The sequence below is a fragment of the Pristiophorus japonicus genome, chromosome 17 (assembly GCF_044704955.1).
Source record: "Pristiophorus japonicus isolate sPriJap1 chromosome 17, sPriJap1.hap1, whole genome shotgun sequence".
Classification (NCBI taxonomy): Eukaryota; Metazoa; Chordata; class Chondrichthyes; family Pristiophoridae; genus Pristiophorus; species Pristiophorus japonicus.
Window position 1 is genome coordinate 114,357,880 of NC_091993.1, and position 26,736 is coordinate 114,384,615.

The window sequence follows — 26,736 nt, forward strand, 5'->3', positions numbered from 1 at the left end:
GTGTTTCATGCACAAGGATCCCCAGATCTTTCTGTACTGCAACACTTTGCAATTTTTCTCCATTTAAATTATAATTTTCTTTTCTATTTTTTCTGCCAAAGTGGATAACCTCACATTTTCCCACATTATACTCCATCTGCCAAATTTTTGCCCACTCACTTAGCCCGTCTATATCCCTTTGCAGATTTTTTTGTGTCCTCCTCACAATTTGCTCTCCCACCCATCTTTGTATCATCAGCAAACTTGGCTACATTACACTCGGTCCCTTCATCCAAGTCATTAATATAGACTGTAAATAGTTGAGGCCCCAACATCGATGCTTGTGGCACCCTACTAGTTACAGTTTGCCAAGCGGAAAATTACCCAATTATCCCGACTCTCTGTTTTCTGTTAGTTAGCCAATCCTCTATCTATGCTAATATATTACCCCCAACTCCATGAACGTTTATCTTGTGCAGTAGCCTTTTATGTGGCACCTTATCGAATGCCTTCTGGAAATCCAAATACGCCACATCCACTGGTTCCTCCTTGTCCACCTGCTCGTTACATCCTCAAAGAACTCCCGCAAATTTGTCAAACATGATTTCCCTTTCATAACACCATGTTGACTCTGCTTGATTGAATCATGCTTTTCCAAATGTCCTGCTACTGCTTCCTTCATCATGGACGCCAGCATTTTCCCAATGGCAGCTGAAGGCACGGCCGCCAATGGTGGAGCGATTAAAATCAGAGACGCGCAAGAGGCCAGAATTGGAGGAGCGCAGATATCTTGGCGGGTTGGAGGGTTGGAGGAGGTTACAGAGATAGGGAGGGGGCAAGGCCGTGGAAGGATTTGAAAAAAGGCATGAGAATTTTAAAATTGAGGCGCTGCTTAACCGAGAGCCAATGTCGATAGCGAGCACAGGGGTGATGGGTGAATGGGATGGGCAGCAGAGGTTTGGATGAGCTTATGTTTATGGAGAGCGGAAGATTAAAAATCTTAAATAGGAGGTCCCCCAGTGGCTCACTGCCCAGATGGTATTGAGTCAGGTAGACCTGAAAGACCCTGTTTTTCAGGAAGGTTTAATGAAGGAGCAAGTATATCAGGGAATGCTTGTCAGGAATATCTCAAGTCATCTAAAGTCATGGGAGATACCAGTAGGCTAGGATATAGAAAGAAAGGGCACAATTTCAAAATTTTCAGATGACTCAAAACTTGGAAGTCTATTGAACGGTGAGGAAAAGAAAAAAGAAAGGCTTGGATTTATATAGCGCCTTTCACGACCACCAGACATCTCAAAGCGCTTTACAGCCAATGGAGTACTTTCGGAGTGTAGTCACTGTTGTAATGTGGGAAACTTGGCAGCCAATTTACGCACAAGCAAGCTCCCACAAACAGCAATGTGATAATGACCAGATAATCTGTTTTTAGTGGTTGATTGAGGGCTAAGTATTGCCTGGGACACCGGGGATAACTCCCCTGCTTTTCTTCAAAATAGTGTCATGGGTTCTTTTACGTCCATCTGAGAGAGCAGACGGGACCTGGGTTTAACGTCACATCGAAAAGACAGTAACGCATTACTGAAAATGTCAAAAGTTATCTCATTTCATTTAAAACGATTAGAAGATAATTTAATCTCATATCTCTCAAGTTTGTGGTCACGTTTTGAAAACAAGTGACTAGCACACCTTCAACCTGTCCCATTTCCTCCTGGTACTCTGGCAAACACAACAATGTCAGATTGCAGTGTCAGCGAGCAGAAAGTCACTACAGCATTAGATCGATGCTAATAGCTGGCTATAATTGTGACCGTGATTATTTTGACTGTGTTTATAAGTTGTTCAAATGGCTCAGTTGATAGATTTACCTGAGCTACATTGATCAAGAGGGCCTCAGGTTCAACTTGCAGTCTGTGCTGTATTAACTGGTCGGTCTCAGTCAGGGCAACAATAACATCAATGAAATTCATCTCAGCTCCTATGGTCTAAGAAAGAAAGACTTACATTTCTATAGCGCCTTTCATGACCACCAGACATCCTAAAGCGACTTACAGCCAATGAAGTACTTTTTGAAGTGTAGTCACTGTTGTAATGTAAGAAATGCAGCAGTCAATTTGCATACAGCAAGCTCCCACAAACAGCAATGAGGTAATGACCAGATAAACAGTTTTTTCGTGATGTTGATTGGTCCAGGACACCAGGGACAATGCCCCTCCTCTTCTTCGAAATAGTGCCATGGGATCTTTTACATCCAGCTAAGAGAGCAGACAGGGCATCGGTTTAACATCTCACCCGAAATACTGCACCTCCGACAGTGCTGCACTCCCTGCAGTGTCAGCCTAGATTTTTATGCTCAAGTCTCTGGAGTGGGACTTGAACCCACAACCTTCTGACTTAGAGGCGAGTGTGCTACCCACTGAGCCACAGGTTAGGAGCACATTGAAAAATCAAAAGAGGTTCCTGCTTTTGATTGTTAGCTAGAGACTGCTACTGTGTGATTGTCAGGTGAGAACAGGATTATTTTTGGTTCTGATATCCTCTTTGATTAAATACCATGTTGACATTCACCCTCTGGGAGCACACATGAAAAGTGTTGTGCTACCAGAGGGGTCCTGTGGGACTGTGCCCCAACACAAGAGGAGGAAAGAACACTGCAATAAACAAAGATTGAGTTAAAAGTTTGTGGATTCAAGGTTCCCTCCAGTGACTTAAGCACAGAATCTAGGTTTACATTTCAGTGCCATACTGAGAGAGTGCTGAACTGTCGGAGGTGCTGTATTTTGGATGATATGTTAATTCAAAGGACCTATCTACCCTCTCAGGTGGATGTAAAAGATCCCATGCCATTATCTAAAGAGCAATCCTGACCAATCATCATCATCATAGGCAGTTCCTCAAACTCAAGGAAGACTTGCCAACACTCTAAAAGTGAGTTCTTAGGTGACTGAACAGTCCAATACAGGAATTACAGTCTCAGGTGGGACAGACAGTCATTGAAGGAAAGGGTGGATGGGGAATCTGGTTTGCCGCACGCTCCTTCTGCTGCCTGCGCTTGCTTTCTGTATACTCTTGGCGACGAGACTCGAGGTGCTCAGTGCCCTCCCGGATGCTGTTCCTCCACTTAGGGCGGTCTTTGGCCAGGGACTCCCAAGTGTCGGTGGGGGATGTTGCATTTTATTAAGGAGGCTTTGAGGGTGTCCTTGAAACGTTTCCTCTGCCCACCTGGGGCTCGCTTGCCGTGTAGGAGTTCTGAGTAGAGCGCTTGCTTTGGGAGTCTTGTGCCGGGCATGCGGACAATGTGGCCCGCCCAACGGAGCTGATCGAGTGTGGTCAGTGCTTCGATGCTGGGGATGTTGGCCTGATCGAGAACGTTGGTCCTGACCAATATTTATCCCTCAACCAACATCACCAAAAACAGATGATCTTTTTATTTATTTCAAAACTGTTTGTGGGACCTTGCTGTGTGCAAATTGGCTGCCATCCCATAATAAGACAGTGACTGCACTTTAAAAGTAATTGGCTGTAAAGTACTCTGGGATGTCCTGATGTCATGAAAAGCGCAATGTAAATGCAAGTTTACCTAAAGTGGTGAGAGACCAAGAGAGCTCCTCTTCTAAATGATTAATTTGGCAGATTGTTAGCAATAAAATTTAAATATTAACCATTCCATTGCCATATTAAACCACACCGATATTTTAAAATGCAACTATGAAAGCAAGAAAGACTTGCATTTATATAGCGCCTTTCACGACCACCGGATGTCTCAAAGCGCTTTACAGCCAATGAATTACTTTTGGAGAGTTGTTACTGTTGTAAAGTGGGAAACGCGGCAGCCAATTTGCGCACAGCAAGCTCCCACAAACAGCAATGAGATAATGACCAAGTAATCTGTTTTTTGTAATGTTGATTGAGGGATAAATGTATGAGAATAAATTGTAATCATATTTGCCAAGCTTTTTCCTGGAAACCTATTTTATTATTCTCCCTTGTAAAAGATTGGTATTGCTGAATTTGGTACTTTTGCACCCCATCCACCTGCTTAAACATTCACTCCCTCCACCACCGGCACACTGTGGCTGCAGTGTGCACCATCTACAAGATGCACTGCAGCAACTCGCCAAGGCTTCGACAGCACCTCCTAAACCCACGACCTCTATCCCCTAGAAGGACAAGGGCAGCAGATGCCTGGGAACACCACCTCCAAGTTCACTTCCCAGTTACACACCGCCCTGACTTGGAAATATATTGCCGCTCCTTCATCGTCGCTGGGTCAAAATCCTGGAACTCCCTCCCTAACAGCACTTCACCACACGGACTGCAGCGGTTCAAGACGGCGGCTCACCACCACCTTCTCAAGGGCAATTTGGGATGGGCAATAAATGCCGGCCTTGCCAGCAACGCACACATCCCATGCATTAGCAAAAACAAAGAATTACCTGTATTAACTTTACGGGGGGGGAAATGTAAACTTTTGTGGGCTGCAAATCTGACAGTATTGGATCAGCTGCTTGCTATACACCCTGACCAAATCAGACTGAGTGTATAATGGGTGGCCGATCTACTACTGCCAGTTTTGCTCTCCGCGAAAATTGAATTTTACCCCCGAGAATTGTTACCATCAACAATTGGCAAATTTTTTAAAAAGTGTTCACTTTATTGTTGAAGAGTATTACAAGATTTTTTTTTCTCTGCTCAAAAATATCCTAAGCAGTCCTGAAGTGTGAGTGTGAGAGAGGAGCATTGCGGGGGGAGGGGGGGGGCTCTCCCACTTCGAAGGCGTAACTTTGGCGGAAATTCAGCGGAACCCCTTGTTGTTGAATTTGGAGGACTGGGCTGCAGTTCCCCTCAGCTCCTCAGCCAGCCCAGGGGGCAGCAGAGGCTGCAGTTCTCCTCAGCTCCTCAGCCAGCCCAGGGGGCAGCAGAGGCTGCAGTTCTCCTCAGCTCCTCAGCCAGCCCAGGGGGCAGCAGAGGCTGCAGTTCCCGTCAGCTCCTCAGCCAGCCCCGGGGGCAGCAGAGGCTGCAGTTCCCGTCAGCTCCTCAGCCAGCCCAGGGGGCAGCAGAGGCTGCAGTTCCCCTCAGCTCCTCAGCCAGCCCAGGGGGCAGCAGAGGCTGCAGTTCCCCTCAGCTCCTCAGCCAGCCCAGGGGGCAGCAGAGAGCCGGGCGTGAGACAGAGCGGAAGCGGTGCTGCGAGCTGAGTGGTGGTTCATTTATTTATTTGTTACTGCCCAATATTTTGAAGCTAACGCGGCCCCTGGAATCGGCTTTGACCACCAAATGCCCTGAAATAGCGTAAGTGTGAAGCCTGCTGGCGAAGGCATTCTTAATCTTTCATTTGGTTTGCTCTGAGTGTGTGTGAAGCTGCCCAGGGTCAGGAGTCCCTCGAGTCCACAGGCCTCAAGTCCTCCTGTGAGGCCAGTCTGAGCAGCAATGACTGTCAGCCTTAAAGTTACACACAGCTCAACAATTTTTATAGCTTTTAAGAAAAAACCTATTCCCTCTTAAATTTTGCTGCCAGATCTTGTCTTTGTTTTCTTTTAAACATTTTTTTTAAATCCTTCCAAACAAAATTATTTACAAGCTCAACATTTTGCATTAAATTAAGATATACTGAGCACAAAAATCCAGGCTGGCACTCCCAGTGCAGTACCAGCAAAGGAGGAACAGATTTCAGCTGGAGCTGGTATCGATGGTGGTTCAATGCTTGGTTAGGTGAAGTGATTTTCTTTGCACTCCTCCTAAAGGATTTAGAGTAATCAGTAGTGAACCAGTGGCTCAGTGGGTAGCAGTCTGAGTCGAAAGGTTGTGCGTTCAAGTCCCACTCCAGAGACTTGAGCACATAAATCTAGCTTGGCACTCCCAAGTAGCAGTACTGAGGGAGTACTGCACCATCGGATGGGATGTTAAGCCGAGGCCCCAAAAAATCCTGTGGCACTATTTCGAAGAAGAGCAGGGAAGTTATCTCCCGTGTCCCGGCTAATATTTATCCCTCAATCAACATAACAAAAAACAGATTATCTAGTCATTATCACATTGCTGTTTGTGGGAGCTTGCTGTGCGCAAACATGGCTGCTGCAATTCCTACATTACAACTGTGACTACACTCCAAAAAAAAGTAGTTCATTGGCTGTAAAGCGCTTTGGGATGTCAGGTGGTCGTGAAAGGTGCTGTATAAATGCAAATCTTCTTTATTTATATTTTAGTAAAGTGTCTGCAAGAAATGTACAAATTGAGCGGTTGAAATTATGCAAACTGGGTTTTTTATTTTAAATTCTATCTGTCTCCTTGTGCGCATATAAAACGTGATGATTGGTTTCAGTTATCTTTCCGTGTTGAAGTGTTTGACTTGCTTAGGTGGCAATAACTTTGTTGTTTTCCTGTGTTGGCTATTTTTAAACCGTGCTGGTGTTTGGCAGATTGCCAAATTAAACACTACAATGTATTAAGAGGGTGAAATAGCACGATTGGTAATATGACTGTCATGTAAATTTCATCCAGCATTAGAAATTATTTTCTTCAGCTTTAATTAGAGTGAGAAATTGTATAAACTGCGTTGGGAAAGTGAATACTGCATCAACAACAACAACACCTTGTATTTATATAGCGCCTTTAACGTAGTGCAACGTCCCAAGGCGCTTCACAGGAGTATAATAAGACAAAAAATTTGACACCGAGCCACATAAGGAGAAATTAGGGCAGTTGAACAAAAGCTTGGTCAAAGAGGTTTGTTTTTAAGCAGCGTCTTGAAGAAGGAAAGAGAGGTGGAGAGGTTTAGGCAGGGAGTTCCAGAGCTTGGGGCCCAGGCGACAGAAGGCACGGACGTCGATGTTTGAACAATTATAATCAGGGATCCTTAAGAGGGCAGAATTAGAGGAGCGCAGACATCTTTTTTTTTGGGGGGGGGGGGGTGGTGAGGAGAATACAGAGATAGAGAGGGCCGAGGCCATGGAGGGATTTGAAAACAAGGATGAGAATTTTGAAATCGAGGTGTTGCTTAAATGGGAGCCAATGTACGTCATCAAGCACAGGGATGATGGGTGAGCAAGACTTGGTGCGTGTTAGGACACGGGCAGCCGAGTTTTGGATTGCCTCTAGTTTACCTAGGATAGAAAGTGGGAGCGCAGCCAGGAGTGCGTTGGAATGGTCAAGTCTAGAGGTAACAAAGGCATGAATCAGGGCTTCGGCAGCAGATGAGTTGAGGCAAGGGTGGAGACGGGCGATGTTACGGAGGTGGAAATAGGCCGCCTTAGTTATGCTGCGGATATGTAGTCGAAAGCTCATTTCAGGGTCAGATATGACGCCAAGGTTGCGAACAGTCTGGTTCAGCCTCAGACAGAAGTTGGGGAGAGGAATGGGAGTCAGTGGCTGGGGAACGGAGTTTGTGGCGGGGACTGAAAACAATGGCTTTGGTCTTCCTTGGAGACCTTGGAGTGTATATCCGCAGATTCCTGAAGGTAGCAGGCCTGGTAAATAAGGTGGTTAAGAAAACATACAGAATACTTGCCTTTATTAGCCGAGGCATAGAATGCAAGAGCAAGGTGGTTATGCTTGGACTGTATAAAACACTAGTGAAACCACAGCTAGAGTACTGCGTGCAGTTCTGGTCACTACATTACAGGAAAGTTATGATCACACTCGAGGGTAGAGAGGAGATTTACGAGGTTCTAGCCTGGACTGGAGAATTTTAGCTGTGAGGAAAGATTGGATAGGCTGGGGTTGTTTTCTTTGGAACAGAGGAGGCTGAGGGGAAACAGTATTGAGGTGTTTAAAATTATGAGGGGCCTGGATAGTGGATAGGAATTTGAGGGGCAATTTCTTCACCAAGAGGGTGGTGGGGGTCTGGAACTCACTGCCTGAAAGGGTGGTAGAGGCAGAAACCGTCACAGCATTTAAAAAGTCCTCTCCACTCTATCCAGGCCCCTCATAATTTTAAACACCTCAATAATGTGTCTCCCCTCTGTTCCAAAGAAAACAACCCCAGTCTATCCAATCTTTCCTCCCAGCTAAAATTCTCCAGTTCAGGCTACAACCTCGTAAATCTTCTCTGTATCCTCGAGTGCGATCATATCTTTCCTGTAATGTGGTGACCAGAACTGCAAGCAGTACTCTAGATGTGGCTTAACTAGTGTTTTGTACAGTTCAAGCATAACCACCCTGCTCTTGCATTCTATGCCTCGGGCTACGGACCAAGAGCTGGAAAGTGAGATTAGGCTGGTTAGCTTTTTGTTGGGGCGTGGACACGATGGGCCGAAATGGTCTTCTTCTGTGCTGTAAATTTCTATGATTCCATTATTCCCAGTATTCAATGGGAGAAAATTCCTGCTCATCCAGCACTGGATGTCGGACAAGCAGTCTGACCATTTAGAGATGGTGGAGGGGTCGAGAGAAGTGGTGGTGAGGGAGAGCTGGGTGTTATCAGCGTACATGTGGAAACTGACCTCGTGTTTTCGGATGATGTCGCCAAGGGGCAGCATATAGATGAGAAATAGGAGGGGGCCCAGGATAGATCCTTGGGGGACACCAGAGGTAACGATGCGGGGGCGGGAAGAGAAGCCATCGCAGGTGATTCTCTGGCTACGATTGGAAAGATATGTGGAGAATGATAATGGGTGAGTGGGGGTGCTTAAAAGAAAATAATCTGCTTGAAGGGTTCACCTGAAGCATGCGTGACTCTTATCTGGTACTAAACTTTACCATACTTGTGTGAGAGCCCCAAAATCCGATCCAGGATGGATGCAGGTTCATGGCTCGGGTCACTGGCACCTTGATACAGTGAGCAGGGGGTTGGGTTTTCAGGTGCAGTGGGCTTCCGGATGGCCGTTTGAATATTTCCAATGTTTCAACACTGATTTGGTCATTTTATTAAATCATTTTACTGTGCAACATTTCTATTTCTATACTGAGTCAGTGGCCCTGGAATTAATTTAGGTAATTAGTTCTCTCCTGAAAATATTGAATCTTGGCTGGGCTGGAGCTCCACGGGTGCCAATTGCCCTCCAATACCCTACCTACATGGCCATTGCCAGAGTCAGCTGTGGCTCAGTGGGCAGCACACTCGTCTCTTGAGTCAGAAGGTTGTGGGTTCAAGTCCCACTGCAGGGACTTGAGCACAAAATATCCAGGCTGACACTCCCAGTGCAGTGCTGAGGGAGCACTGCACTGTCGGAGGTGCCGTCTTTCGGATGAGACGTTAAACCGAGGTCTGCTCTCTCAGGTGAATGTAAAAGATCTCATGGCACTGTTTTGAAGAAGAGCAAAGGGGGTTATCCCCGGTGTCCTGGCCAATATTTATCCCTCAAGCAACGTAACAAAAAGCAGATTATCACATTGCTATTTGTGGGAGCTTGCTGTGCGCAAATTGGCTGCCGCATTTCCCACATTACAACAGTGACTACACTCCAAAAGCACTTCCTTGGTTGTAAAATGCTTTGCGATGTCAGGTGGTCATGAAAGGCGCTATATAAATGTAAGTCTTTCTTTCTTTGTATATGTGTGAGCCTTAGACTTTGGGGGAAGGGGGGGGTCGAGAGAGAGAGAGAGAGAGAGAGAGAGAGATGACCAGTTAACCTGTTTGGCATTGTTGATTCGGACACTGGGGTAATTTTCCGAGGATCTTTGAATACTGCCACGGACTCTTTTGTGTTCACCTCAACAGGAATCCCCGTTTCATGTCTCACTGGAAAGATGGCACTTCTGAGGATTCAGCATTCCGTCTTTACTGCACTGAAGTGCCATCCTAGATTATGTGGACAACAATGTGTCTCAGATATGAGTGTGCTACCACTGAGCGAAGAAGTCAAAAGTGAATCAGAATGGGAAATGGGCAGAGACACAGTTATAGGAAGAGAGATGACAGCTTTTATTTCTTTGCTCTCTCTGTCGCAATGCTCATGGGCAACTAGTAATTGTTTAAAATCATTGAATAAAAGGAGGGCTAAGAGACAATACTCAGCCTAAAAACTATATTCTTTGAGTGGATTTATGTAACTCGTCGACACATTAATATAATCATTGGCCAATTTTTAATAATTGTGTGCAGGGGTGCTGGAAGAGCTCACTGCATTTAGCAGCTGATGGTGTTGTCATGTACTTCTTCAATGCAATTATAATGGAAAGGGACTACTTTTGCAATATTTATCAGGAAATTGCTAGTGAGAAAACAGAATGTGAGAGTAAACGAGCAAGAGACATAAAAACAATTGCAAAAGCTTCAATGGGTATGTAAAAAGGAAGATATTAGGGAAAGTAAACATGGGTCCCTTACAGGCAGAGACAGGCGAAATTAAAATGGGGAATAAGGAAATGGCAGAGATGGGATAATGGATTCAGGATTGGTTAACTTGTAGGAATAAATGGGTCATTTTTAGGTTAGCAGGCTAGTGGGTTACCGCAAGGATTAGTGCTTGGGCCTCGGCTATTTACAATCTATATCGACGGCTTAGATGACGGGACCGAGTGCAATATATCCAATTTTGCTGATGATACAAAGCTAGCTGGGAAAGTAAGTTGTGAGCAGGATGCAAAGAGGCTGCAAAGGGATATAGACAGGCTATGTGAGTGGCCAAGAACTTGGCAAATGGGAGTATAATGTGGAGAAATGTGAAATTATCCACTTTGGTAGGAAAAATAGAAAAGCAGAATTTGTTTTTAAATGATGATTAGGAAAAGTTGATATTCAAAGCGACCTGTGTATCCTTGTACAAGAATCACTGAAAGTTAACATGCCGGCATAGCAAGCAATTAGGAAAGCTTTATTACTGATGGATTGGAGTATAAGGGTAAAGAAGTCTACTGCAATTACTATGTACAGTTGTGGTCTCTTTGCCTAAGGAAGGATATACTTGCCTTCATCATCATAGGCAGTCCCTCGGAATCGAGGAAGACTTGCTTCCACTCCCAAAGTGAGTTCTTTGGTGGCTGAACAGTCCGATACGAGAACCACAGACCCTGTTAAAGGTGGGACAGACATTCGTCGAGGGAAGGGGTGGGTGGGGCTGGTTTGCCGCGCGCTCCTTCCGCTGCCTGCGCTTGACCTCTTCACGCTCTTTGCTTTGACAAAGGTCCTCCACCAGCCTGTCCCTGCCACAGAGCACTTGCCTTAGAGGGAGTGCAACAAAGGTTCACCAGATTGAATCCCTGGGATGGGGCATTGTCCTATGAGGGGAGATTGAGCAGATTAGTCCTATATTCCCTAGAATTTAGAAGAATGAGAGGTGATCTCACTGAAACATGTAAAATTCTTACAGGGCTTGACAGATTAGATCTGACGAAATGTCATCGACCTGAAACGTTAACTCTGTTTCTCTCACCACAGATGCTGCCCGACCTGCTGAGTATTTTGCTTTTATTGTTATTGAAGGGGTAGATGTTGGGAGGACGTTTCCCCTGGCTGGAGAGTCTAGAACCAGGGGTCACAGTCTCAGAATAAGGGGTCGGAGGTCAGAGGACAGAGATGAAGAGAAAGGGTTGTGAATCTTTGGAATTCTGTACCCCAGAGGGCTGTGGAGGCTCAGTCATTGAATATATTCAAGACAGTTCGATCGATGTTTTGGCACTAAGGAAATCAAGGGATATGGGGATAGTGCAGGAAGGTGGAGTTGAGGTAGAAGATCAGCCATGATCTTATTGAATGGTGGAGCAGGCTCGACGGGGCTGAATGGCCTGCTCCTGCTCCTAGATAGTTATGTTCTTTTGTTTTTATCCAACTGTAATTGAAAACTGGAGATGGGAAAGGGGACTGTGTTGCTGGACTGGAGCACATTCATTTAGTGTTTTAGTAGCTGTGTGGAAAGATTAATTTTCTTTCCTGTCATTTTTGCTTTTTTACTTTGTTTTTATTTTGGAGTTTTAATGTCTAATTAACTCTGGGTACTTTTAGAGGATGTATTATTGTGTGTGTTTTTTCTCCCCATTTTAGAGTCTGAGGACAGTGAGACCTGTTCTCCGCTCCCTGCCGGTGTTTAATTTTGGGCGGGTGTGAAATGATCCTGTGATACCTCCACTGTGTGTTTTAATCCCTTATCTCCCGTTTGCAAGTGTTTCTTTCACTCCCCATTGTCACTGGCTGTTACTGGCCGCAATGAGCAGAAAGACCAGCTGGGCCTGCGGATAATGGTCACGTGTTCATTTGCCTCGAGCACCCACCGCATGCAAACATGGTGGCAATCTCTGTCAATCTACTGGCAAAAATAAAATAAAATAAACCACAAAGTTAAAGCTCAAGTGGTGACCGAAATGATCAGCTTAAGTTGTTGATGGTTTACACAAACTTTCCTTTTATTTCAGGCGGCCATTTAATTGCTAAAATGACTACAGCTTCTGTCTCTGATGCATATACACCAACTGATGCAACGTGCAGAGTCTCAGTGGAGAATGTTACCCAGGTAATGTGGTGGATCAGAAATTTCTTAGTAGTGCGTAGGGTGTATCAAGGTTCCCTTAATTTGTTTTGGGTGCGTGGCCCTTTAAAGGGCTGTACGGTACATTTAAATTTCCGACCATGTGCGGTTTTTCCTTTCAAGAGCTGCGCGGGACCCCCATACAACTGCGCAGCTGTGCAGCTTAAAGGGAACATTGGTGTGTATGCTAAAAATAATTGATCTTTTATACATTGTTTGAAATTCAAATTGCAAAGCAAATGTTGTTTGTGCTTGGTTGCCACCTAGTGGCTGGCTGATGCTGGTGAAGGCATGCCTTGTGCTATCTGACCATCAGTCCCCTCAAGGAGGTAATGGAGCTGGGTTAGCGGAGGAAATAAAGTGGGCAGAATAACCCAATCCTAATTTATACATGCATTTTCAACTATAAATTGTACATTCAGTTTTATATGAATTTACTATTGTAGATCTTGACAATTATTCATTTACGAAAATATAAATGTGTGTATTACAGAAATGTTTTGAGGCAGGTGATTTGTTTACATATTTAAATGTTGATGCATTTTAATTTTTTAATATTGCATATATTTGTCTTATTGAATTTATGTGTCAGCTGTGGCTCAGTGGGTAGCACTCTCGCCTCTGAGTCAGAAGGTTGTGGGTTCAAGTCCCACTCCAGGGACTTGAGCATATAAATTTAGGCTGACACTCCCAGTGCAGTGCTGAGGGAGTGCTGCACTGTTGGAGGTGCTGTCTTTCGGGTGAGACGTTAAACCGAGGCCCTGTCTGCTCTCTCAGGTGGGCGTAAAAGATCCCATGGCACTATTTTGAAGAAGAGCAGTGGAGTTATCCCCGGTGTCCTGGCCAATATTTATCCCTCAATCAACATAACAAAAAAACTGTTTATCTGGTCATTGCTGTATGTGGGAGCTTGCTTGTGCGCAAATTGGCTGCTGCGTTTCCCACATTACAACAGTGACTACACTTCAAAAAGTATTTCATTGGCTGTAAAGCGTTTTGAGACATCCGGGTTGTAAAAGGCGCTGTAGAAATCCAAGTCTTCCGTTCTTTACAACAAAATATTTTGGCACAGACTGCCCTTTTTTTAAGTTTTGAGATTCGATATCCTCGTTTATGTCACATTTATCCGCTTAAAAGTGAGCCCTGTTTCAGACTGCGGAAAATAGATTCTGAATTTGGAATGTGCTCAGTTCTGTGGGTTTTATTTACCAGAAATCATCGAGTTCTAAAGCATCATCGTCCCCTTCCGATAACTATTATCTGGCGCGAAGACGCACGCTGCAGGTGGTGGTTAGCTCGCTGCTAACTGAAGCTGGTTTCGAAGCAGCAGAAAAGGCGGCTGTTGAAACGCTGACTGAAATGCTGCAGAGCTGTGAGTAGGAAATAGTTGGCTTCATTCAGTACGGTTCAGTTTTGCTTTATATAGATAGCTAGATGGATAGTTCGATCAGCACAGAGGTTATATTGCAGTCCAGCATCGCTCTGAGGGTTTGTTTTCAAATGCGGAACGTTTGATGCTTTCCCAGCTGTTGGGCTCCATGCAAAACACCATATGCTCAATGTTAGTGGCATGGTGTTAAAGGGTGTTGGCATATTAACACGTAAGACCACAAGGTTTTGAATGAATGTTTGCACTTTTAGCCTTATCATAAGATGAGTGAGGTTTTTTTTGCCAACTTGGTTTGTAAGAATTGTGGCAAAAAAACCATCTTTTGCTGCATGGCACAATGTATTGGTGAGCTTTCAAAGCTCTGTTTTCTTGCATTTCATTACAACAAATGTAGCAACTTGGGGCTAACACAGCCAATTTGTGTAAAATATTTGGCTGGGAATTACTTTCCAAGCATCTTTTAGTCAGTTATCTTTTCGCCTGCGCCCTCCTCCCACATCCAACTATTTTACTTTGAAGAGGATTGGTTCAAATTCAGGGAGGCTTTTGATATCTTCAGTTGCTCCTGTAAAGCAGCCTTAGTGCCTTGCATTTGTGAGATATGACCCGCACTGCTCTATCTGCTTGTATGATAACGTGACCTGGGAGTGTAACAGTACTACCGCCTTGTGACCTGAATCAGATATTCATCTCTCTGTCACGTGTACATCTACAACCTCATCCAAGATAGGCCAAGCAAATGCTTGATCAGACGAGGCTGGATCTGAGTTAGTAAGCTGATTTATTTTGTAGTAAGGTGAACACATGAAACAATGGTTAAGACTAGACTCACTTAGTTCAATCTGTGCAATCCATCTTCCTGTACTAATACTAAATAAAGAATGTGGCACACTGTTCCACTTTGGTGCACTGTCGTATTTCCCGTGGCTCAGTAGTAGCACTCTGAGTCAGAAGGTTATGGGTTCAAGCCCTACTCCCCAGACTTGAGCACAAACTCCAGGCTGACACTCCAGTGCAGTATTGAAGGAGTGCTGCACTGTCGGAGGTACTGTCTTTTGGATGAGACGTTAAACCGAGTCTCCGTCTGCTCTCTCAGATGGAAGCAAAAGATCCCGTGGCACTATTTCTAAGATGAGCAGGGGAGTTATCCCCGGTGTCCTGGCCAATATTTATCCCTTAATTAACATCACTTTTTTTTTTTTAAAAAGCAGATTACCTGGTCATTATCACATTGCTGTTTGTGGGAGCTTGCTGTGTGCAAATTGGCTGCCGCTTTTCTTGCATTACAACAGTGACTACACTCCAAAAAGTACTTCATTGGCAGTAAAGCGCTTTGGAACGTCTGGAAGTCGTGAAAGACGCTATATAAATGCAAGTCTTTCCTTTTTTTCAACTTGTAAATATTTTCAGAATTATCTTACTCTCTTGACAACAACTGGCTAGAAAGAAACTGTTCCCTGCATTTTGGCTTTCAGCCTATGACAGAACCACCTTTCCCTACAGTCTTTTTTTTTCATTAGTCATCCTTACTGCAGTGTCAGCTTTCAGTCAAACTCACTACCGCCTTCATTCACCCAGGGTCAGAATCCATTGGGCTAATTTGGCGATGCCCCCCTCCTGCTCCATTCCGATGAACTGAGTCATCACAGCAGCAATACCTGTGAACAATCACTACAATATTAAACCATCTTTCATTGTCTAAAGCAGATTGGAATCTTAACTTGCACATGAGCTGAGTTCCGAGGCAGGGTTTATACCCGAGGGGTTAATTTGTATTCAATGGACGCTGCCTGATGTGCTGAGTGTCTTCAGTTGTTTCTGTCTTTGTTTAAGATTTACAGTAACTGCAGTATTTTGCTTTTTTGTTCTAATCTGCTGTCCTGGGAATTAACCCCGAGAGCCAGGTTTAGCTCAATAGAAGCACTTTTAACATGCATTACACCAAGGTAGACATTCTGAAACGTGGTAAGGATGTATTGCAAAATTAATGTTTATCTCCTAAGTTTGTAGAAAATTTGCAGAGAATGTTTACACGGACCTCAACAATGACTGAGCAGTTAACAGTGCTGTACTTAGAAAGTTTCAGTTGGAGCGGTTTGATTGCGCAAGGTTTTCTGCACATTTTTATGAGCTAAATATTGCATAATAGAGGATTAGAGGAAGATGTACGATGTATCCTGATACTTCAACACCACCTTATTTAAACAGAAACACTTTTCTTTTCACCTAGATCTTTCTGAAATTGGTCGCAGTGCGAAGGTATATTGTGAACATTCGGCAAGAACTCAACCAACCTTGTCAGATGTTGTGGTTACTTTGGCAGAAATGGGTATGTTACATATTGTGCTCATCTATTGACTTATTTTGTTAAACTTACTGTATGTTTTATGCAGCTTTCCTAAAGCACCAGGGCCCAAAGTTACAGCAGCAGGGACCAGGAACAGACAAGTCCCTAATCAGTTTTAAAAAAAAAAAAAGTATTTGCGAGGAGTAACCAAAAAACAACCAGCTTTGCAACCAAAATGTGCTCTGTGTGGCAGCATGGTGCAGTGAACGTTGGACCGGTTGCACCACCATTGTTACTTAATCATCATAGCTTTTTTATACAGCGTAGATAAGGAGAAACTGTTTCTTATGTTCATGTGTTTCCACTGACATGATTTCATGGTCATCGCTGTGTTCACTGGTCTCAGTTTGCAAATCCTGCAAATCCAATGGGAGGACAGACGCACAAACATTAGCGTCCTCGTCCAGGCCAACATCCCCAGCATTGAAGCACTGACCACACTTGATCAGCTTCGCTGGGCAGGCCACATTGTCCGCATGCCAGACACGAGACTCCCAAAGCAAGCGCTCTACTCGGAACTCGTCCACGGCAAAGGAGCCAAAGGCGGGCAGAGGAAACCCTCAACGCCTCCCTGATAAAGTGCGACATCCCCTCTGACCCCTGGGAGTCCTTGGCCATAGACCGCCCTAAGTGGAGGAAGTGCATTCGGGAGGGTACTGAGCTCCTCAAGTATCGTCGCCGAGAGTGTGCAGAAATCAAGCGGAAGGAGCGTGCGGCAAACCAGGCTCCCTGTTCACCCTTTCCCTCAACGACTATCCCATCTGTGACAGAAACTGTGGTTCTTGTATTGGACTGTACAGCCACCTAAGAACTCATGCTAAGAGTCTTCCTCGATCCCGAGAGACTGCCTATGTTTTGGTGGTCTCAGTTTAAGAACATAATAATTAGGAGTAGAAGCCTACTCTCCCATTCAATGAGATCATGGCTGATCTTCTACCTCAACTCCACTTTCCTGCACTGTCCCCATATCCCTTGATTCCCCTAATAGTCAAAAAGCTATCAATCTCTGTCTTGAATATACTCAATGACTGAGCCTCCACAGACCTCTGGGGTAGAGAATTCCAAAGATTCACCACCCTCTGAGTGAAGAAGTTTCTCCTCATCTCAGTCCTAAATGACCGACCCCTTATTCTGAGACTGTGACCCCTGGTTCTAGACTCCCCAGCCAGATGAAACAACCTCCCTGCATCAATCCTGCCTAGCCCTGTAAGTTTTTTGTATGTTTCAATGAGATCACCTCTCATTCTTCTAAACTCTGGTGAATATAGGTCTAGTCTGCTCAATCTCTCCTCATAGGACAATCCCCTAATTCCAGGAATCAGTCTGGTGAACTCCCTCTATGGAAAGTATATCCTTCCTTAGGTAAGGAGACCAAAACTGTACACAATACTCCAGGTGCAGTCTCACTAGGGCCCTATATAATTGTAGTAAGACATCTTTACTCTTGTAATAAAGGCCAACATACCAATGTTTAGCGGACCAGTGTTCATATTTGAACCCTTAACTAGAAAGAAAGACACATTTATATAGCGCCTTATCGTGTCTCTCACGATGTCCCACCGTGCTTCACAGCCAAGGGATTGTTTTTGGTTTGCATGGAAAACTTCTACCTCCAACAGAAAATGAGACAAATGACTAATTAAACTGTTTTTGTGCACTGCCTTTTAATTGAATCCTAGCTAAAACATTCTGAAACTGGTCTTGATGTATTCAAAGATAATAAATGGACTGGGAGCTAATTTATAGGAGCCTAATGGTCATGGCACTAGACTAGAAACAAAAAAGACATTAGTTCAAATCCCATCATGGCGATTGTGAAATTGAATTCAGTAAATCTCTTCATTTGAGGACGGGCACCTGATAGTGTTGGATTGAGTTAACGAAGGATTGCTGTGAGCGCGGCCAGATGTAGTTAGCCGAAAATGTTTTGCTGATTTTTACACTCCTATTCTTCAGGTTTTAATGTGGATAATATTCAAGCTTATGCTAAGCGTTCACAGAGGATGGTTATTACTGCTCGTAAGTATGTTTGCACCATATGTTAACAGTAGGATGTTGTTCTGTACCAGGTTTTATTTGGGTTATTCAGAGGAAGACCAAGTTGGAGTGGCAGCAGAGAAGAGAGATGCTGTTTAGAGGGTAGTGGAGCATGATGCCCTGTTTGCATCGGGGCAGGGCATGGTGCAAGAAAGATGCTGTTGAGAGGAGAGAAAGAGCTCCATCACATGTCTAATGTCTTGAATAAATTTAAGACAGAAATAGACAGTTTCTTAAACAATAAAGGTTTTTGGGAGCGGGCAAGGAAGTGGAGCTGAGTCCATGATTGGATCAGCCATGATCTTATTGAATGGTGGAGCGGGCTCAAGGGGCCATATGGCCTACTACTCCTCCTATTTCTTAAGTTCTTATGTACATTGGGAATGTGGGGCCACCAGGAGCTCTGGCCCTAACGATGCTGGCTTGTCACTGTGTAGGTTCCACCCCAGAAAGACTCAATCCTGCGAGTAAAAGCAAAAAATGAAACTTATATTAATAACTGCATTGCTGATTTGCAGCCACCAAGAAAAATGAGCCACCAAGAAATCCGATAGGGAATTCAGATGAAGCTTTTTTACCCAAAGAGTGGTGAGAATGTGGAACTCGCTACCATAGGGAGTGTTGATGCGAATAGTAGAGATGCATTTAAGGGAAGGCTAGACAAGCATATGAGGGAGAAGGGAATAGAGGATTGCGCTGATAGATTTAGATGAGGAAAGACGGTAAGAGGCTCGAGTGCAGCATAAACACTGGCATGGACTGGTTGGGCCGAATGGCCTGTTTCTGTGCCGTATATCCTATCTAATCCAATGTATGTATGTATCTGACATTAAGTCCAGGATAAGTTTAAAAAATTCTACAGCTCGATTTAAATTTTTGTGTTATCCACTTAACTGGTACACTTATCAGTATAATTATAGATTCTGTCCTTGAATTATAACTGCAGAAAGCATTTTAAAATATAACACCACAGTGTAGCGCTGTTGGTTACAGGATTGGCATTAGTGGAGGAAGCAGTTTGAGGGGACTAAGAGTATTGTACAAGAAGCATAATTGCTTAAATGCATTTTTCTTGATGTGTTGGTATCAATATTTTGCGTAAACCTGGTGAACCAGTTGGCTAGCTTTGCATTACTTTCTGTTAATTCTGCATTTTGGTACAGGTTGAACCTCCGTTATCTGGCACCCTCGGGACCTGGCCTGTACCAAATAATGGATTTTGCCGGATGAGGGGAGGTCGGCACCCCAAGGGGCGGGGGCGGCCTGAGGTCTGGAGTGGGGGAGGAGGTCGGCGGGCCCGAAGTGTCGGCGGGCTGGGTGTCGGTGCGGCCCCAGCGGGCCGGGTGTTCACGCGGCCCCAAAGTCGTATGTGCCCCCGGGAATCATGCCGGACGAGGGGTGGTGCCGGATAAGGGAATCCCTGATAAGGGAGGTCCAACCTGTATTGTTAATGTGGGATATACTTTGAAAAATACAAATCTCTTTATATCTCTGACAGCTGTAAACAGCCCATGGCTATGAGGCCTTGTGAAACTGCTCTGTAGTTGGTGGTGGACTGATGTTTAGTTGGAGTGTATGCATTACACTGGCTAGTGTTGCAGAGTATTTCCACAGACAGTGATGCAGTTTGCGAGTTTTTATTTCTGCATGTGTTTTGGGAGCTTCAGTTCACTTTCTGAAGCCATACCAGATGGTTTGTTTCATCAGCTGATACCTGTCAGTGATGCTCTTGAGGAAAATGCAGAAAAGAAAACCATACCAAGCTTCATTGTTTCCTGCTGACTTGCTCCTTGGCAAAACGGATCTATTTGCATTAAATGTTGATCTGCTGGGAACCTCGAGAATAGCCATTGAACATGCTGGTCTTTCACAGCTTTATGTTCCTCGCGCCCCTGCGCCCCCCCTCCCCTCCAAATATTTTCCCCTCTTTTCCTAAAGTTTGGTTACATCTGATAGAACCCCTGTGGTATCTCAGTTGAGTGGCTGTTCTTCTTATGAGAGTTGTGACCATTGGTGGTGACTGTTAATGGCCGATTCGACTGCACGAGGACATCACAGTTATCCCAATCTACTCCTCACCCATTGTCTACACCTGCACACTTTTCAGCAGTCATCACTGGCTAGTGATATGCTATAGCAGCCTTGGCTGATTTTTTTTTTTCCATCAGTTTATATTATCACTCCCTCGCCCAGGAACTTGTTAATACCAGATGTACTTTTTAAATGGGGTGGTGAAGAGAAGAGGATGAAAAATTCAGGGATGCTGAGGCCAATTGTAATGGTCCAGCTTCTGCCCCTGCTGAGGTGGTGATCAATTTCTAATGGCAAGTTTTATTTTTCCTTTAAGCTCCTGTTACAAATACCCCAGCAACCCCGAGAGCACTTTCTACAGGACAGAAGAGAACACATCCATCATATATCCCAGGCCACTTTCCAGAGTTCCCTGATCCTCACACTTACATAAAGACACCTGTAAGTGTAAAAACTATATGCTTTGTATTTGTCATGTTTCAAACTTCTAATAAACTTTCATAAGTGATGCAGCAGACCACAAATGTGACCTCCATTTCAAAGTTGTGGTGGGGGTGCCTGGGAAATGTAAAAGGTGTATGAGTGCCATTGTATTAATACCAGGCACACTTTCCAGAAGAGGTGCTAGTTTGGAGAGGAGGAGATGGACGTGCTTATTTGTACTGCAAAAATGGCCAACGTACTCCACGCTTTGTTTCTGATTGGTCCCCTTGAAGGATAAGCTACATCCTGAAGTTTCACAGGAATGTCTAACTGGAACTGCCCATCCCAAGGTCTCACTGACTTTGCAAGTTGTAACTCAATCCACTTTGACTTCCTGAATCCACAGAGGACAGAGCTCCCCAGAAATCAGCAAGAGCCAACCGAAGTGCCTTACCCCAGTCCAAGTACATCCCTCCCCCAGCCAAAGTGCCTTACCCCAGTCCAAGTACATCCCTCCCCCAGCCAAAGTGCCTTACCCCAGTCCAAGTACATCCCTCCCCCAGCCAAAGTGCCTTACCCCAGTCCAAGCACATCCCTCCCCCAGCCAAAGTGCCTTGTCCAAGTACATTGACCGCACAAGCACAGCAACATCACGCCATTCAATGCTAAGGCAGACAGCGAGATACAGTATTCACGAAATTCATGGTGGAACGGTGCAACTCAGACAGCAACTTTTGGATATTCGTGTTTAACCTTGCACCTGCCCCTCCCCTAAAGTTGCTGTACAATTTACACAAAATTTGCAGTACAAAAATGGGCCATTCGGCCCATCTGGTCTGTGCCGATGTTTATGCTCCACGCCAGCACTCCTCCCACCCTACATCATCTAACCCTATCAGCATGTCCTTCCATTCCTTTCTCCCTCACGTCCTTACCTAGCTTTCCCTTAAATGCATCTGTTATTCACCTCACTTACTCCATGTGGTAGCATTCATCATCATGGGCGGTCCCTCGAACGAGGATGACTTGCTTCCACAAGAGTTCACAGATGTTTCAATGAATGACCCGATGTTCCAGTCCTGAACTCCAATTGAGGGGGTGGAAGATGCCTGTGCGTGGATTTTTTTAACGTGTGGTGACCATTGCACATCAGTCATCACATGGGCTTGACAGAGCTAGGCCTTTATTCAGTGGCAAGGGTTAACCAGGACGACTGGGGACCTGCTCTGCTGCATGGACCTAGTGCGCACACATCGCAGTGTGGGCTGGCCCGTACTGCCCCTAGATCCTCGGCTCTTCTGGGCCCCATACTCTTATTCGCTGCATCTTTGCCCACGATGTTCCAGGGCCCGGCGCTCCAGCTCTATTTATAACCCCAACCTGCATTGTACCACTGTTAATTGCACAAGAGAAAAGTAATTTGCGCATAAATAACAGCGGTACCATTAGCCTCACCGTTACTATGTCAGCAAAATCTAGCCCAATGTTTCAGGTTGATGACCTTTCATCAGAACATAGTTAAGATTGTGTTTTAGATAGTTGGATTCACAATTAAGTGTAACCCCCATTTCATCTCCTTCGGGAAATTGAGATGTATAATACCACTCGAACAAAGCAATTTGTGATTTATCAAACTAGGTTTGTTTTGAGCAAGTGTCATTTTCAAGATTGGTCAATTATTCAGGTATTTGACAAGGCCAGGGGGACGAATAGAGGAGCGATGTAAAGTAAATCAAACTCTAAAATGTGTTATTGATAAGTGGGGCGAGGATGATGAGAAAAGGAAATTGTTCTTTAGGTTCTTAACTTTTGACTGTGTTCAGACAGATTATTTACCAGTGATGCAAACTGCCTTTAGCTCAGAAGAATACAATTTTCTTCACAACATCTTGTGTGGATATTGAAGTATACTTTTTCCTACGTTAGACAATCAGAGAGCCAGTTTCTGATTACCAGGTGTTGAGGGAGAAAGCTGCATCCCAGAGAAGAGATGTGGAGCGAGCTTTGACCAGATTTATGGCCAAGACAGGAGAGACAGAGAGTCTGTTTAAAGATGACATCTCAACATTCCCATGTAAGCATGTAATTTTTAACTTTTGTATACAATAGTTTGGCAAGTTCCAGCGAAGTGTTTTTTTTTAGTGGACGCAGGAAGGGGACAGAAGTGAGTGGATGGAGTTCGCACAGTTGCAACCCTGCAGTACTTGAATGTAGACAACCAAATGCCTCCAGTGCATTGTGAAGATTTTTCTCACTCTGAATTGAGTGGTGTGTTTGTACAACTGCTGCACAATTGTATTTTTATTTTTCCAAGCTGAGTAATTACTGAGTGCTGAAGCTGCTTCAATGCTCACAATAGCCTGAGACTGACTCTCATTTGTTTCTCTGCTACCTTGGGAACATAGCACAGCGGTTATATTGCTGCACTAGTAATCCAGAGGCCTAGATTTATAATCCAGAGAATGCGAGAGCAAATCTCTCAATGGCATTTAGAGAATTTGAATTCAGTTTACAAAACCTAAAAATAAAAAGTTGGTAACAGTAAGTGGCCATGAAGCTGGTTCACTCATACCATCCTTACCCGGTCTGGCCTCCATTCGAGTCCCACGCCACTCTTAATTGGCCTAGCAAGTCACTCCGTTGTATCAAACTGCTACAAACATGGACTGCACTGGTTCAAGAAGGAGGCACTAAGGATGGGCATTAAATGCCAGCTTCCCAGTGAGATCCACATCCTGAAAATGAATTTAAAATATATGTATAATTTCACGGGACTCCCAACTCCAGATAATATAAATGAATTGTACATTGGTACGATTGATTCAAATTTATTTTTTTTGTCTTGCAACACTCCTGTGAAGCGCCTTGGGATGTTTTACTATGTTAAAGGCGCTATATAAATACAAGTTGTTGCTGTTTTGGCGTGTGACATCGTACACAAGGCAGAATCATGAATTTGTTGCCATACTCACTATCAACAGTTGTAAAGAGAATTTTTGCTGATTCAGTCATTTTCAGGAGTTGATGCTATTGCGATCACAACAGTAATTCAAGAAGTAGAAAGCTTTGGCCATGATGTTATGACGGTGATAAATTAAAAATGTTTGTGTTATTCAGCAGTTTTTCAAATGTCTATTGTTAAAAACTGGTGATCTACAACTTGTCCAGTTTGCAATCATCAGCTGTGTAGAATTTAGCTACAGTACCGATATTTTATTGATTAAGAAATGTAATTGCATCTATTTGACAATCATGAGTAACTAGAAGTGTAATGCATAACCTCTGCTAACCCTGAAATTCTATCTGTTTTTATTAAAATGTTTTAAAATATTATTTTTAAAGTGATTGCTGCACGAACCACCACAATTCCTTACCTAAATGCCTTGCTACCATCCGAACTTGAGCTGCAGCAGATGGAGGAGACAGATTCCTCCGAACAGGATGATCAGACTGATACAGAGAACGTTGCACTAAATATGAACAATGTATGTTTCCAATACACTTTCATTGCAATATTTTATCTTCTACATTGTTGGCAAATGACAACATTCAGTAAGCATACTGATGCTGGAGCCCTAAGTTTACCTTTTATGGAAAGGAATTCATGACTTGCATTCTTCCACTGTTCCTCCTTGTTGGGGAAGTAATCGGTTATCCCTTAGATCTGCTCAGAAATTGTATTTTTGCTGCCTCTGGTACTATTTTTAAACCAAATTGCAGTACTTGTACGGTAAATTGTGCTTCACAAGGTAAGTACAGTAATTCATGGACCTTTTGTGGGATATTGTATTGCACAGAATCACTTGAGTTCATTAATACACTAATCGATACCTTTTAAGACGTTCCTTAAGTCCTACCTCTTCAACCAAGCTTTTGGTCACCTGTCCTGATATCTCCTTATATGGCAGTGTCTTTTTGCTCGATAATAATCCTGTGAAGTGCCTTGAGAGGTTTAACTACATTAAAGGCGCTATATAAATGCAAGTTGTTGTTTGTATTGCTTAAATTAATAGCTGAAGTTACTTTTGAATCGCAAACTTGTGTATAGTGAAATTGTGAAGAGGAGATAGCCATTGGACAATAAGATTAGTCAAAATAGCAAATGATCCTAACGACGGGTACCATTGGTATTCGACACGAGTGACGTAATCCGAACCCTGACTGAATTTTCCCTTCCTTACCTGAGATGCAGAGGCCAGTTGTCGCAACTGAAATGGCTAACAGAGCACATATCCAGGATCAGATCGGAGATGTTCCTTGTTTTTATGGCTCCGCGCTTGCTTTTTTTATTAAAAAAAAAAGACCCCCCCCCCCCAACTTGTTGCGTTCCCTTCCCCGTTGGCAACCATTTACTATAGTCAAGTTACTATGGCTGATGACCTGCTTTCAGGCTCCAATACTGCCATTGTCATTGGGTGAAAGCGACACATTTTGGCCTGACCTTTGATATTGCAAGTGGAAACAATAGTGCAATGTATTTCCTCTTTGGACAAGCTTACACTGTAAGTTTTTACACAAGTTTTTAAATGTTGATCACATTTTTGTAAGTAAACCGTCTTTTGTTACTATTTGATTGTGGGTAGCTGTGAGTAATAGCAAAATAATCTAAGTTGAAAGGCTTGGATGATGTTGAGCTGTGTGTTTGTGTAACAGTTCTCCACTCTAAAATTAGAGCATTGCCTTGCAATCTTTCCCCGGTAGCTTTAGCGCCTTTTGTGGCCATGTTCAATCAAATGATGACCAAAGCTACCCCTGTCTAGATTTCCTTTTCAAAGGGGCAGGGAGGGGAAAATATTCCTCACAATGCGGGCTGTGTTGTAAATGCTATGTAACGAAGCAAATGTCTCTTTTTCTAGGATGAAATGTCTGCTGAAAAGGAAAATTCCATGTTGCAACAGAGCGCGGGTTTATCCAACAGTAAGAATAATGAAGAGCCGATGATTGACAATCCATATCTAAGACCAGTCAAAAAGCCCAAGGTCCGAAGGAAGAAATGAGCTCCGGAGGAAAGCCAAGGATGATTTCAGTAAAATAACAACAGTGTAATGATGCAACTTTTTGAACTGAAAAGGTTGTTTTATTTGAGAACTGTCTTCATCTGTATAAGTTGTGGGGAAAAAAGGGATTGTAGGCCTAATGGAATGAGAGGATGTTGGTCCTGGAAAATATCTTAAAAGAGGCAGTGCCAGTTTGGTAACCCAGTGCAAAATCTGGATAACCAATATATCATGCCAGAACCTTTCGCACCTCCTTTCTGATGGAGCAAACATACTTTTGTTGTAAGTTTTAAAAACTGCTTGAAATACATTGCAGAACAGCTCATGGATGTCTAATTATCTTTGTCTTTGCAGGAAGGTCACATGTAGCATAGAGTAAAACACACCTATTCCAGTGTGGTAACAACGACAATAATAGTTCAACATCACCTCTTGCAACGACACTTGTGTATTGTTGTCCTTTCTCCTGTTCACTGCAGGTTATTGCAAATCCAAATAGAAAAAAATGGTTTTTACAACCACTTTGGGTGCAATTCACACGTTGTACAGCTTTGACCTTTTGATAGTATTTTCCACACTGCTTGTCTTTGCAGCTGGTTACAGAAGCTTTTAGATACGACTGTTTCCCAACAAATGTATGTAGTTTAGCAGTTGTACAGTGTAATGTAAATAAATATTTCTTCCGGTTTAAAAAGAAATCTTGTTGTTGAACTACAAAAATGCATTCAGCTGCCCTGCAGCATTTGACGTGCGGAGAGGTATTCAGAATCACTGGTGCAACTATCCATTCAGGGGTTTTAACACGTGTTTGCCTCAGCGCAAATATCTTCTTAGCATTTTCATTAGAATATTGGAAGTTACTTAAAAATACCCAGGCCCAAAGACAAAGGGCCAGATGACAGTAACCAATTAATTTATTGTTGGCAGGTTTTGATTTCTTTTCAACATGCCTCCTGATCTGAGCAACACTTTTTAATTAAAGAAATAAAGATTTTATTGAGGAAGGCACACAGTCCCTCCAATAGGTGACTACTAACTTAGCATAAGACACTTGTTTTTTCCACCAATTTACTTCTCTCTCTCTCTCTTTCTCCCCGCCCCCGGCCCCCCTTTCCCCAAAGGCATTGACTCCTTCCG

General features: G+C 43.8%; 1 protein-coding gene across 1 annotated transcript; it reads left to right on the forward strand.

The window, feature by feature from the left end:
- Window positions 1–5,135: 5,135 nt before the first annotated feature.
- Window positions 5,136–26,279, forward strand: taf8 (TAF8 RNA polymerase II, TATA box binding protein (TBP)-associated factor). The gene is made up of 9 exons (XM_070859462.1): window positions 5,136–5,268; window positions 12,262–12,359; window positions 13,587–13,746; window positions 15,995–16,093; window positions 18,068–18,130; window positions 20,496–20,620; window positions 22,529–22,676; window positions 23,945–24,087; window positions 25,459–26,279. Exons 2-9 carry the CDS (start codon window positions 12,282–12,284, stop codon window positions 25,597–25,599), a joined length of 957 nt encoding a protein of 318 aa, XP_070715563.1. The 5' UTR covers window positions 5,136–5,268; window positions 12,262–12,281; the 3' UTR covers window positions 25,600–26,279.
- Window positions 26,280–26,736: the final 457 nt, after the last annotated feature.